The sequence below is a fragment of the Siniperca chuatsi genome, linkage group LG3 (genome assembly GCF_020085105.1).
Source record: "Siniperca chuatsi isolate FFG_IHB_CAS linkage group LG3, ASM2008510v1, whole genome shotgun sequence".
Lineage (NCBI taxonomy): Eukaryota > Metazoa > Chordata > Actinopteri > Centrarchiformes > Sinipercidae > Siniperca > Siniperca chuatsi.
The window spans coordinates 24,205,219-24,219,175 of NC_058044.1; the positions used below are offsets into that span (position 1 = coordinate 24,205,219).

General features: G+C 41.1%; 1 protein-coding gene and 1 long non-coding RNA gene across 2 annotated transcripts; one reads left to right on the forward strand and one right to left on the reverse strand.

Annotated features, from left to right (window-relative positions):
* Window positions 1-190: 190 nt before the first annotated feature.
* Window positions 191-10,144, reverse strand: si:ch73-100l22.3. The gene is made up of 10 exons (XM_044191372.1): window positions 9,460-10,144; window positions 8,785-8,925; window positions 5,890-8,518; window positions 5,232-5,359; window positions 3,247-3,348; window positions 2,621-2,737; window positions 2,358-2,459; window positions 2,075-2,191; window positions 1,377-1,459; window positions 191-493 (listed from the first exon to the last, which is right to left on the reverse strand). Exons 1-10 carry the CDS (start codon window positions 9,586-9,588, stop codon window positions 337-339), a joined length of 3,705 nt encoding a protein of 1,234 aa, XP_044047307.1. The 5' UTR covers window positions 9,589-10,144; the 3' UTR covers window positions 191-336.
* LOC122873964 lies at window positions 9,471-13,633 on the forward strand. The gene is made up of 2 exons (XR_006377545.1): window positions 9,471-9,607; window positions 10,472-13,633. It is a non-coding gene; the product is annotated as an uncharacterized LOC122873964 (long non-coding RNA).
* The last annotated feature ends 324 nt before the right edge of the window (window positions 13,634-13,957 follow it).

The window sequence follows — 13,957 nt, forward strand, 5'->3', positions numbered from 1 at the left end:
ATACTGGAAGCAGAAGCAGACCTGGTAAAGAATTTCTGTTACTGACAGAGCGGCTGTAGGGATGTTTCATACCCACCTGAGCATCCACTCACTGTGAAACGACTCTGTAATGTCTCACTAAGAGTGGAACTGCTGTCACTATATTACACTGTGGTTGTAGAGTGTACAAAATTTCACAGCACACCAGATATGAAATACAATGATGTATTTGTCAGCAACAACCATCACTTTGTGTCAAATTTGGATCGGGAAACTCTCAAATGACTGGTTATACAATATTCATGTAATCGCTAGAGGTCTTATTAGGGGCCCTCACTGGGGCCAATTAGGTAAGTGTCATCGGGGTCTAGAGGAGCAAGTGCTCTTTGGGACCCTCTGAGGATTTGCTCTGAACTGTCCTTGTTTGGTTTCCAGTGGCTGCTCGGCAGAGAATCCAGTGTGTCCAGTCCTCGTCACAACTCCCCTGTGCCTTCCTGCTAACTTCTTCTGGATCCTGGAGGGAAGAGCAGACAGGTTTTAGCCACTGACAAAAGTACTGCTTGTGAAATTAAATTAAATTAAATTAAATAAACAATAATTAATAAACAGTGTTTTTATTTTTTTTAGCTGGCTGCAACATTACAGTAACACTAAAATATTGACCTTTGAGTCAAACGTACCACCTATATCTGACCAACTGTGAAATATGTGTTTTTCCAGGACATTATGATGTCACAGTGAAGTTGACGTTTGACCTTTTGGGTAAAAAAAATCTGTTTCATCACTTCATCGCTGTATCCCATTAAACATCTGTGTGAAATGTTGTCATAATTACCGCATCAATTATTGAGTTATGGCCAAAAATGTGTTTGTCACGATCATTTTGAGGTCACAGTGACCTTTGAGTCCCCTATTCAGGGTCCGACCAACTGTGAAATATGGTCATGAATTCTTGAGTTATGGCCAAAAATGTGTTTTGTGAGGTCACAGTGACCTTGACCTTTGACAAACAAATTCTAATCAGCTCATCCTTGTGTCCAAGTGGACGTTTGTACCAAATTTGAAGAAATTCCCTCAAGGTGTTCCTGAGATATCGCGTTCATGAGAATGGGACGGATGGAGTGACAACCCAGTGCGGAGGCATAAAAATCCACTAACAAATCTTGTGCAGATTTTAAATGTTTTCATAGGTTGGGTTCATACTGTATTGTGACTGTGAGAACTAAACATAAAGAATGTCTTTATCAGAGTTGAGGCACCGGTTTGACCTTCAATTTGACTGAAATTCCTTCATCCTGTTTTGTGACTGTACTGGAAGTAACTGTGTCCATGTGTCCTTATAAACGCAAGCACACACAGAAACACTTGAGCGATACAGAGCCCTGAAGAAAACTCACATCATTCCTCTCTTCCTCTCCAGTGATTTTTGTGTTGCAGCTGACAGAGTACTCTTTCCTCTGGGATGTCCTGTGTGCCCACTCTAAACAAGCATACACACACACACACACACACACACACACACACACACACACACACACACACACACACACACACACACATATGCACAGAAGATTAGTCTGTGCACTACTCACTAGGTATATTATAATACCCACAACATAATGTATTAATAGAAAGGAAATGTACAGTGAAACAATACAGAATCAATATTTCAGTCCTTTCTGCCTACTTTAAGAAATTAGATCAACAACATAAGTACTGCACAGGAAAAATAAAACTCATCATGAAGCAGTGGGAAATGGTGGCGCCCTGAAAGGTCTGGACAGTACTAAAAGCATAATGGTATTATGAATTTGAATAATTAGAACTGGATCAGAACAGCTGTAATTAAATACTATATATATTTCTGTGTTGTGTTTAGTTTTGGCTCAGTGGTGCACAATCACACTGCTTTGCACCTGAATGTGTTTCAGTCAGCTCTTACCTTATCACTACAGGACTTTCCCCACATATAATTCTGCTGGTGTCTTTTTTTTGTGGCATTATTTGTAATTGCTTCACTATCTATAGTGAGAAACCAACACTTCTCCAATGTATATGATTTTTTCAGCTCACACAGAACTTCTGAGAAGGTTACCTGTCGTCTGAGCTCTCTCTCCCTGGCCAGCTCTCTGTCCCAGCTGATCAGCTGCATCCTCTCTCCGGCTGACAGGCTGAAGAATATGTCGTTGACCTCATAACGGGCAGCGCGCAGCTGGAGAGGGAAACAATTACAGAGCAGACGATGGCTCGAATGAATGCGTGTAATCACATATCTGTTGTGGTAACTGCTAATGGAGGGAGTAATTGCTCAGCTGGCAGTGTAGAAGAGAGGAGGAGAGACGTTAGCAGATGTTTACAACACATGTTTGCTATAATACCTGCAGAGTGACTCTCTCCTGCAACAAAAGGTCCTGTCTGCTACAGAACTCTCCTCTGCCAGGGTTCTGCTGCTGGAGGGCCTGCAGGAACTGCTGTGTGTCCTTGATGTCCAAACACACACACACACACACACACACACACACACACACACACACACACACACAGCTGTAATCTGTATACAAACAATTGTTTTTTCATTTTATAAAAATATGGCAGAGTGATGCTAGAGGCAGACGTGACACTGCTTTCTCTCTTTACTCACCCTGATGGTGCGCACCAGCTGCGCCACTCTCTCAGTCTTCAGCAGCCTGCGAGTTAGAAAACCTTTCACGGCTGCTACCAGCAGGGGGCGGTAGTGCCCTGAGCGTAGGCTGGAGGGCTGAGGAAGAGGAGGAAGAAGGGGGAACGAGTGATGCGAGGGGTGAATAATGAGGACCAGAGGGGAAAGGAGAGGAGAATGCTAATTCCATCAATGACAACCAATTAATTTCCCACGCAGATTCTCAAGGTCTTTTGGTTGGCATCTGTTTAGCGCATCAAGGCAAGCGGACTCACAGCTCATCATTATAATAGGGAATAATAAGCAAAATCATAAGCAGCTGATGTGCTGTCACTCACTTGTTGATTCTAAAGCTGTTGCATTATAGGGACATGTTTGTTGAACAACTGTAGTCTAACTGAAGCTGAGCTGCTGTACTTGAATACATATTAGAGTGCAATAACAGATGAAAAGGGTTACTGACAAAGATTAAGACATCAAGGGGGAAGTATGTGTTTCACCTGAGTGTGTCAGCTAACTGGTGATGAATATAAATTTTGTGGGTACAAGGATAAACAGGACAAGCTTTTCGCATCACTGACATTAGTGAACAAATGTGATGGTAATACCTGAGAGAGGGTAGAAAAGGTCAACGTGTCCCCAAGATGTGAGCTTGACATGGTGCAAGGGAAGGACACGCTCTGGAGGACACGGTAACGCACTGCCAATACCTGAGAGAGAGACAGACAGGAGAAAAATATAAGGGTGGAGGGAAGGAATAGGAGGAGAAGTGCATGTGTGTGTGCAGACATGCATGCGTGCATTTGGGAGCAGGCAAGGTTGGAAAATATTGAATTGGAAAGGACAGCAAATGAGGCAGGAGGATGAAATTAATTGAGGGTAGAGAGAAAGAGACAGAAGGGGAGAGATGGGGCACAGAGGCAAGAGGGATGAGATGAGGGAGGGAGCAGAGGAGAAGGATGACGGGGATGATGAGACAGGAGAGATGGAGAATTAATATGGCCAGAGAGTAAAATCGACGTTGGAGGAGGTAGGAGACAAAACAAAGAGAGGGATGCAAGGAGAGGGGGGGAAAAAGAGGAGAAGGAGAAGGGACCATTAGCGGTGGCACTCAGCGGGACGATCTGGCACTTAACCACAGACGCTCATGAATTAAACAAATTATCCTTTCCTTTTCTGTGTCAATTCCCTCGGTCCCCTCCTCCCTCCACCAAGAGTTCAGCCAGCTCGCTCTCTCATCACATCACAAATGATGGAAGGACAGAGGGGAGTCGAAAATAAGTCTTTTTATTAAACAGCTTATGTTAATTATTTTGTTGTTAAAGACACATAAATTAAACAGAGACTGTGATTAATAGGGCAAGGACACTGGCCAAGAACAAATACAGACACACAAGCAGAAGAATCAGGAACTGGTTGCCAGATAACAGCAGGCGTCCTTGAAGTCTTGCATGTGTGCGCAAACACACACACACACACATAGAAACAGGCGACCATGCCAGCTTGCCTCTTAGGGATGTAATGAAACATTTATGGTAGAATCCCTGTATGTTTTTTTTTTTTTACTGGGGAGAGTCTGAAGGTCTCTTGTAATGAGCAGATGTCTGTAGTCTGCACACGACCCCGGTCTCCAGAAGCACTCTAACAGGTAGGGCGACAACGTGTGTGTGTGTGTGTGTGTGTTGTATTGTGTGTGTGTTGTATTGTGTGTGTGTGTGCCCACATATGGAACAGCGCCAGAGCCTTTCAAAGGCTGCTTCTCATTTCAAAAGAACATTTAGGGTCAATGTTATATCACAGCTTATTGAATCGGTTAGAAACTCTCATCTCTCATTTTAAAAAGGTGGAAGCATTAATTCTTAATTTCTCATAGGTGACTTTGGGTGGAGTTAAGAACCTTGGTAGGATGAATTATGGTTGGTACAGGAATTACATAGTGCTAGATCTGTACAGCAGTATGTGATGCAATTTAATGCAAGAAGCGGGCCAATGGGATGGAGGAAATATCAATGACTGTTTGAACCTTATTTAGAGTCATAATAAATGGCTGGTAATTTTAGTGTTTTAGAAACATGCCAGCTGGCAATATTCTATATTTTTCTTAGAGTCAACAAATTCCATGGGGCTCCCTTGTAGCTTAGGGATCTCACCACACAGCCAAAAAGGCTAAATAGTCTTCCTAAAACAGCTAAGCACCCTAATTTCAGCAAATGTTACTCAAGCAGGAGTAAATAGTGTATTTGTTGGAGACTACTTTCAGTGTTCATCAAATTAAATTGAAGACATTTTTCCATACCAAATTGAACGCAGTTTGATACCTTTTTCACAGTCATACTGGTCAAAAAAACAAACAAACTGGTTAGTAGGGTCAGTGGTTTTGTTTTTTTCATGGTATTTGATGACAATATAAAAAATATAAAATATTGCCAGACTTATCCTTTAACAGTCAAAAATGCAAATGCCACATATTTTCTGGCTTCACACATCTCAATTTAAACATTTGTTTTTTGTTTAGTTTCAGATCTGTCATCTTAATAACATCTACTGTAATTATTCACCCAATAATACCAAAAATCTATCCCCATTGTCTCACCTGCAGTAGTTCTTCCTGTTGTCTCCTGTGCTCATCTTGCAGGGCTCTGACCTGAGCGGCGTGGGCCTGCTTCAGTTGTTCCTGTTTGTCTTTTTGACAGCCATGGCCTTCGTACCGCCGCACTGCAGCTAAAGACAGTAAATATGACAATTTGCGGTCACATAATATATGAATAAAAACTGTTGTCAAGACAAAATCTGAACTGATACAGCAGAAGGTCCCGCCACTAAGTTCATAACCATGTGTCATCGAGGGCAAGGAGTATGCTGGGTTCTGTTTCAACAGCACACCTGATCAGGTTTTTGGCTCCGGACCCAAATCCAAGCCCAGTTTTATTTGGTAATACAAAGTCTGATCGGATTTATTTTCTATTAATTTATTCGATATTTACATGTATTTCTTCCTATTTAACAGAGCTGTACAGTGTACTTTGCTTAAAGAACACACAAATGGACTTAATGCTCCCGATATGCTGTTGATCAATTAAAAGAATTCCATGATCAGTACTGACCCTGAGGACCTGCTAAATGCATTTTTGATGTTCATTCTGTTCGTTTTTGTTTTCTAAATCTCTATGCACCCCTTAGCAGTACGGTTTTGTACATGCATACTTTGGCCCGTATTTGACATCCCTGTCCCACTATCGTCCTGTTCTTACCAGGAAGAGTGCTGGAGTTGGGTCTGACCGCAGAGCCTGCTCCTCCGCTGGCATCTGCACTCCTTTCCTGTATCTCTTCTGCCACATGCATTAGCAGTCTCCGTTTGACCTTGGAGACCCCGCCCTGACCTTCACCCCCACTCTCTGGGGTCAGATGTTGCTCCTGAACAAGATGACCTTTTGATCCCAAGTCGGACCGAGACCCTTCGACAAGCCACAGGCCAGACGGCGCGTCCACATCATACGACTGGTTGAGAGATGGTGAGCGGGGAGAGTCGTGACCTTCTGCAGCTGTCTCATTCCTCCTGTCCACTGGGTGGTTACTGGTATCCGAAAGCACTGAGACGTTATGTGGAGCTGTGGTTTCTGATGGAACATTTCTGAATACGTCGGGAATTCGCAGCCGCTGTGCTACAGAGAAGATACCTTTAGCTGGGGGCTGCTGCTTTCTGCAGATGCCATGCTGTCTATAACTCTTTGTAAGTCCTTCTTTACATGTCTCTTTTTCCTTTCCTCTCTCTGTAGCTAAGGTTTTGACTAGCCTGAGCTCACTTAAGTTAACTGCCTCGGCTCCTTTTACGATTAGAGTTACATCATTTGTCTCACTGATGCTTGGTTCAGGTCCTGTATCTTCATGCATGCTCTTGAAATTGTCTAATGACTGTCTTCTCGGCCGCTCCCTGTACGTTCGGTCTTGCTCTGCATCATTGCTATCGTCATTATCCCTCAGTTTGTCCCCCCAATAGTCACAATCACTTTGACGAAGCTGATGTTGTTCATTTTTAATTTGCTCGATGCTTTCAAAACTGAACTCACTTTGCGCGTTGCTCTCAGTTTGGCTGTGATTCTCCAGGTTTTCTGTCAGTGTGGACTCCAGATCCGAGATCAGTACTTTCAGACTGGACAGGTTGGACTCAAGCTGATCTATGTGCTGTGAACTCTTGGTGGAAACGTTTTTTACATCATCTTCAACTATGAGATTCACAGTGGAAGGAACTGCTGTGGGACTGTTTTGACGTCCCAGGTTAACTTCTTCAACCTTGTGGTCTTCTATCAAACCAGTACTGACTTTTGAGGTCTCTACCCCGTCAATAGCTTCTCCATCTTGGATACTGCCTTTGCTTTTGCAGTGAACAGGACTCCTGCAGAAATTCGGGGCTGGGATAGTGTAATATTTCCCGACTCCTTTATAAAAAGCTGTGGGACAGGTGGTCAAGTAAAAGGCTTCCTGAACAGGTGAGGTGTCTGTAGACATGGGCTGTTGCTGGGGGAAGGCACAGATTTGTTTAGGCTCTGTTATGACCTCTTGTGAAATGTTCAGCCTATTATTTTTGAAGATTGTTTCTTCCTCAACACGAGTCATTTCCATAGTATTTCCATCTCCTGTTAAATGTGTGCTTTCAGATTTAAAGTTTGCCTTTTCCCCAGAAAACTCACTCTCAATCATCCTCTCATTTTCCCAGGATTTCTTTGGTGACGTTTCCACTGACGGCATAAAAGTGCCTCTCCTCTCTTTAGTTTTCTTCCCGTTTGCAGTCACAGTGCCCTTGTAAGGGAACTCGTCATTCTCCTTATCAGAGAGGCTCTGCTCCTCCGCCCTTGCTTTTGGCTGTTCTTGTGTCCTCTCCTGGATTTTAGTGTTTTTGGCTTGGTTCCTAAGCATCCGCTGGCGCCGCCGATACTCCTGAGATTTCTTCAGCAAGGCCTGGAGGCTCAGACGATAAGGCTCCTCAGATGGGTTTGCTTCGTCTACATGGTTGTCTGCCGGTTCTGTTTCTGTGGGGTCGAGCTGAATATGCAGTTCTCTTGTTGGACAGTGAAGAGTGCTTAATGTCTGTGATAACTCTGGAGTGTCTGAAAAGCCACTGTTTTCTGATGAAGAGACTGAGTCCTCAATTCTGTCCAAATTGTGATCTTTGTCAAGGTCAAGCATTGTAGTAAAGGGAAGGTTATCGTCACCCTCTGTGCTGTCCACACAGCTGCTTTCAGATTTCTCTACAGGTAAATGGTCACATATGACTGAATCCTCCTGGACTGAGAAGCAACAAATGTCTTTTACTGCTATAACATCATTACAAAAGGATGATTCCAGTCCACTCCTTTCCAATTCCTCTCCATCTATGGGAGGGTGGCTAATAATATCTGGCATCTTGGCGATAGTGTTTGAGGTGCTGTGAAGGAAAAAGCCACCCATATTAAAAGCTCCCTCTGAGGAGCCAAAGCCATGGCTCTCTCTCCCTGCATCAATTCTTCCAGATACGCCGGTGGTGTTTTCAAGATTCTCGTAGGTCACGTAACCTGAAGACTGGTGGCTCGCACCAATAAGGGAACTTGGCTGTGATCCCTGTTGGCTGTAATGTTGGTCAATAAGGCATCCTTCCATGTAACTTTGCTGATGTGTCACATTAGAGGCGAAAAAGGCACTATATGTAGTTGATGTCAACGGAGGAAGAGAAACACCATCCTTTTCTTTCCTTTCAGGTGGTGGTGAGAGCGAAAGACTACCATTTGTTCCTACGACAAATTTGTTCTGCAACACTGATCCACCGCTGGTGTTAGGGGAATATGAAGATTTTGTGTTCATTTCTGACTCTTGAAGCAACTCCTCCAGTGTTGGTGTCTTCCTCAGCTGCAATTCATAAGAGGAAACAATAACTAATATTAAGAGAGCAAAAGGGGTTTCTCATTTGATCAAAACTAAGTGGGGCATGACATGAAAGAAAATAATGTCTGACGATGACTCTATTCATTCAAAAGAGCTAGTGTATGTGCGAATAGGACTAAGCAGTCCCAGTTATCCTTAAGAAAACCTGCTCTGCAGTAATATAGGAATACAAATATAGCAACATATTAGGCTTGACAAGAGGATAGCTGAAAAGTCAGGACCTATATTACCTGAACACTGTGTAGGATAGTTTGCACGTAGGCCATTCGTGCATCATCCTTCAACTTTCTGTGGACAGCAGCTTTCTGCGCAGCAGCTTTCTGCGCTGCATCTCTGTGTCGCTGCATCTCCTCTCTCTGTTCCCCTGACAGCTGTTATCATCAGAAAGCAGACATGGGGTGTTATGCAGGTTTAATAACAAGGCTGGCACTAATGACTTTTTTAATTATTGATTATTCGGCCCTTTATTTTTTGATTAACCAATTACTTGTTTGATAAAAACATAGAAATAGTGAAAAATGTCTCACACAAATTCCCAGAGGCCCAGTTGACTTCTTAAAAACCCCCAGATACTGTTACACTAAACTTACAATGATATAGAACAGAGCAAAGCAGCAAACCCCTCACAAGCTGGAAGAATCTGCAGCATTTTTGCTTGATAACTTATATGAATAATTAATTATCAAACTGTTGTTACTTTCTGTCGGATGACTAATTGTTTCAGCACTACTCCACAAAAACTACCAGTTACACCATGACAGCACAGTACATCTATCTACACAACAGAGACAGCAAAGTGGTACAGCCCTTAATACTGTTTTTAGGCCGTCTGCGTCTTGTTGGCTAAGATTAAAAAGCTAAATCATGATGATTTCAACAGGAACATCGTAAAACCGAACTCATACCAGGGGAGGAAGGATGGGTTGTCCATAGAAGCGGATGAGAGAGGATGCAGGTGGAGGTTTGTTGTGTTTCTCCTCACTTCTCCTCACATGGGAGAGACGATGCTGCACAAAGTTGTCGTAGTCCTCCATCAAGTTGCATCAGGATACGGTAGGTAGTAACGTTTGATAGTTTAAGGGCTAACGTTGATATGTTAACATTATCTTGTTGTTTTGCTAACGTTAGCTGCTGAGCTGTAACCCCAGCTAGCTAGCTAGCTAACGGGTTAAACTGTCGCTGGTCTGGTTAACGTTAGCGGTTAGCTGCCGGTAAAGTTAAGTTATTAGAAGACGTAAAAGTAACAAAAGTAGAGCAGCTCTGCTTACTTCTGATAAAACAACACTATAATAAAGTCTAGCAAGCTACCAAACAAAACATCTCCATCGGAATGGATCAATGTTTACAGTTTTACCCGCTTCTCCTCCCGGAGCAACAGACAGTGACAGTTGGGAAACTCTCTCAAAACCCGGAGTGGACTCACAGCCCGGACATGGATTTACCAAATAAAACTACGAATATACTTAACACTACTTAATACACAACACGCAACTTTAATTCACAAAGAATCATATCAGATTAACTAAACAAATAAAACCTCATCTTCTCTGACAACGATATTGCTGCGAAGTTTGTGTTAAAAACGATAGAAATGCCATGGCGCTCCATGTTTTCGCAGGATCCAGACCTGTTTGAGAAGAAGGGAGCTGAGCATCATAACTTGATACTGCCACCTACAGACTTGACTGGCCAAACAAAGGAATAAACAAATGTGTAGCCTTGAAATAATACTGGAGATAAAGTAGTACAAATTGTGCAGTCCATTTCAGCCTTGACTTTTGGCCTGCTGGCCCCCTTATTGGCACCCCACACATTTAATGTTGTGCAATTGTAAACATGTATTATATGTTCTCTTTATCTTTTAAACCATGGTTTTCTCTCAAAATTATTGGGGTTTTTTTTTGTGTTTTTTTTTAGATATTTGGTGATTGGTTGGCTCCCGACCTCTATTACTGGCACAGTGTCCACTACTTCAATGCCACATAGACATATGGTGAGCTTTGTTCATTTTAAACTAAATCTAGGACTTTCCCTTTCAAACAAGAGCTTGCAGTAAAGGTTTAAGATCAATGTATGTTTAAAACGAGAGCAAGTCAGTGCACACCTTTTTCACAGCAGATATTTTAAGTTGCCGCAGCAGAAAAAGCACAGGTGAAACCAATGACATTAATGATGGCTCTGTTCCAGCAACTACTGCAATGCAGCAATTAACAATGTTATTAGTTTCACCTGTTTGTCTGCTGTGAAAAAGGTCTATATGGTGTCTTTCGTATGAATTGTGACACATATTTACAAAGATTAATAGGCATGCAGTGCATATCAGAAATAAATATTACATTTTAAAATGTTCTGTCCATTCAGTATTATATGGGCCTTTTTTCTATACATTTTCTAATATTTCTAATATTTGTATTGCAGAGATTTCTTGAAAAGAACACAATATGGCTATGATAATGACAATAATTAAGATCAACAACCTAATTATATTAACTTGCTGACACACAAAACCTGTTCCATTTCAAAACATGTTTATTGGTCATATACAAAATAAAGTAAGCTGTTTATCAACAAACATACAGTATATACATCAATAAATTAAAAGATGCATCAGACTGATGATGAAACAGTTAATTTCATGATTACCAATACCTTGTCATCATCACTTACGTATCTACAAATTGCAAAAAGAGTACAATAATTTAGTTGAAGATAAATACTTACAAAGACTGTCACACTTTAAGTATTTCCCATAGAAAGTACTGTCGTAGAATAATTTATTACACCCCATACAGAAATATTACAAAACACATAATTCTCTATTACAAGGGCTTTTCTCAATAGGCTACGCCATACAAACTCACTACTTTTCTATAGCTTCAAACTGACCATTATATATTAGAAACACAAAAATATCCCAGCGCCCGTGAGTAATCTGGCCGAATGCTCACCAGCAGACACATGTGGTTGGATGGGGAAAAAATGTTAGCAGGAGTTAAATTAGAGAGGGAGATTTACAACAAAAAGAAACACAAGTTAACATGATATGATACCTAAACTCTGGGTAGGAATTTTATGTTAGAGGCTGAACAACTGATAAGGGCAGGGGCAGCAGAGAGAGTAAGAGAGAGCAGCAGAAGGGGGTAACTGGGGAGGCAAAACAAACATTATTGATGAACACACCAAACGATCAAAGGAATCCTTGGTTCATTTACTCTTATCGATCAGCATTGGAGGTGGGTGAAAGGGCTTTTAGAGTCTGGTGGCGTGATTTACTAGACAAGAAAGCAACTGAATGACTACATACCGATTGGCCGAGCAGCAAGATAAGTAGTTAATGATTTGCATCTTCTAGAAGAATCGGATGTTTTGAAGAAGGGCTTGGAAGCCTGCAGAGTTAACTCGCTGACACTTTATAAAAAAAAATAAAATAAAAAAAAAGGGACAGGATAAGTGGAGTGGGGAATTGTTAAGAGTTTTATCAGATGTGTCTCCACCACTCCCTTCTGCCTCTGTAAAATATTTATAGACGCGGTTTAGGAGCAGTTGCTTGGGTTTGTGATGAAATGTCTTTTCATAAAAAGGAGGGTATGACCCCTGTACAGACAGTGGAAAATAAGGTCAGCGTGTTTTTCAAGCTCATAAACTCTGTTATGAAACCCTACCAAGCTGCCCTGTCTGACGATAATTACAGGTCACTGTTGTCGGCTGATCATGTCTGCTGAGTGAGAATTAGGATCAAACTTCTAATGTTTCACCTCATTTGTTTAGGGACCTAACACCCTGACCCAACACACTGCTTCACACTGAAGAAACACCCACACGATATTCAAGCCTGGAAGACACAAATAATGATATTCTTCAGTGCGACTGCGGGCCTTGCATGACAGCTGCAGTATACTGTATTTTGCATTTTGTCCTCTTCTTAATCGGAAACGAATCAAACGTATTTGATGATTTTATGTTTTCACAGTTAATTGTTAAGTGACACTGAAAAAAGGAGCCATATTTAAACAGAGACAAAGTGACATTGACATTTATAACCAAGTCTAAACTGCTCAGCACGCTTTATCCTTGTCACATCACACTGTACCTGCAATTATAAAACAGACAACTTGACACGACGACTACGTGGCAGGAGGTCTAATTTTGCCCTACACAGTTTGCATAATTAGAGCCACGTCCACACGTTTATGTTTACACAGTATGCATCCTTTTTAAACAAGGGGAGCATAAAAATACAGACATGGTGGAGACATATTGTGTGACAGTGGCACATACAGTACATACAGTTTGACAAGCACCTGGAAGTTTCATATTTTGCTCTAACTTGACACAACCTCATCTCAGCAAAAGTCGCGTTTCTTCCTATTTTATACCACCATGATCATTCACACCACATGACGTGCCAGCAAAACAAAAAAAACATAATTCAACGAGCAAATGTAAAGACAGACAGGAAGCAACAGAGTGACAGGGAGAAAGAATATATGAAAAAAAAACAGTAGAAAATTGAATAATAGCATTGTGACATACAAAACAGGACACATCTTTTTAAAGAAATACAGAAATATACTGGGTGTGATATCTGTATTTCCTTGTAACTGAATACCATGGAATATATTCATGCGGTAAGACATTTAAAAAAAAAATAAATAAATAAATAAAGTATCAGACATTTTCATTTGACATTTGTAGTTCTCTGATTTCACGGTTGACTGGACATGCTGATGGTTATCAGTGTAAAGAAAATGGAGAAATAATATTTTAAAATCTCAAACCCATTTCCCTTCCAATGTCTTTGCCCATTGTTCACCTGCTTGAATTATATTTTATATTAATGTAGGGTACAGATGAAGACATACCTTACTAATCTTAATAACTGCACAGCAGTAGGCTAGCTAACCCCTTTTTCTTCACAGTGGAAAAGTAGCAGTTCAGGTAAAAGGCTGCATGTATGTACTGTTTTTTGTCATTGTAAATTGCTTCTATTTCAGTAAATCTCTTGATTTAAATCAGGTTTTCATAGTTTAAAAAAACAGTTTGAGGCAATTGTACTTTATAAGGTAAACTTAACTCTTTGACAAACCATTAAATACCAGAATACATTTGTTTTACTTCATAAAACACCAAATAGATGAACACAATTGCTTCACTTCCCTGACACTCACAGAACACTTCAAAAACAAACAAAACAGGAACAACATTATATATACATAACTATATAAAATGTACACAGCAAAAACAAATACCTTTATCACACACTACAAAAATAACTTATTGAATTGGTTGTAGGGATGATGCAGCCATATAGGCCCATTGTTGAGTTTCACATCTCTGTTTCCACGCCACTTCCTCATCGCATCGGTCATTTTATCTCCAATAACGAGCTCTGAACACAGCAAG

Excerpts from the sequence above, each read along its gene's own strand:
- si:ch73-100l22.3 (XM_044191372.1), bottom strand. The coding sequence starts at position 9,588 with ATGGAGGACTACGACAACTTTGTGCAGCATCGTCTCTCCCATGTGAGG. Across the intron at positions 8,926-9,459 it reads AACCCATCCTTCCTCCCCTG|CTGTCAGGGGAACAGAGAGA; the intron begins GTATGAGTTCGG and ends TGATGATAACAG. Across the intron at positions 1,460-2,074 it reads AGAGAGAGCTCAGACGACAG|AGTGGGCACACAGGACATCC; the intron begins GTAACCTTCTCA and ends ATGCTTGTTTAG.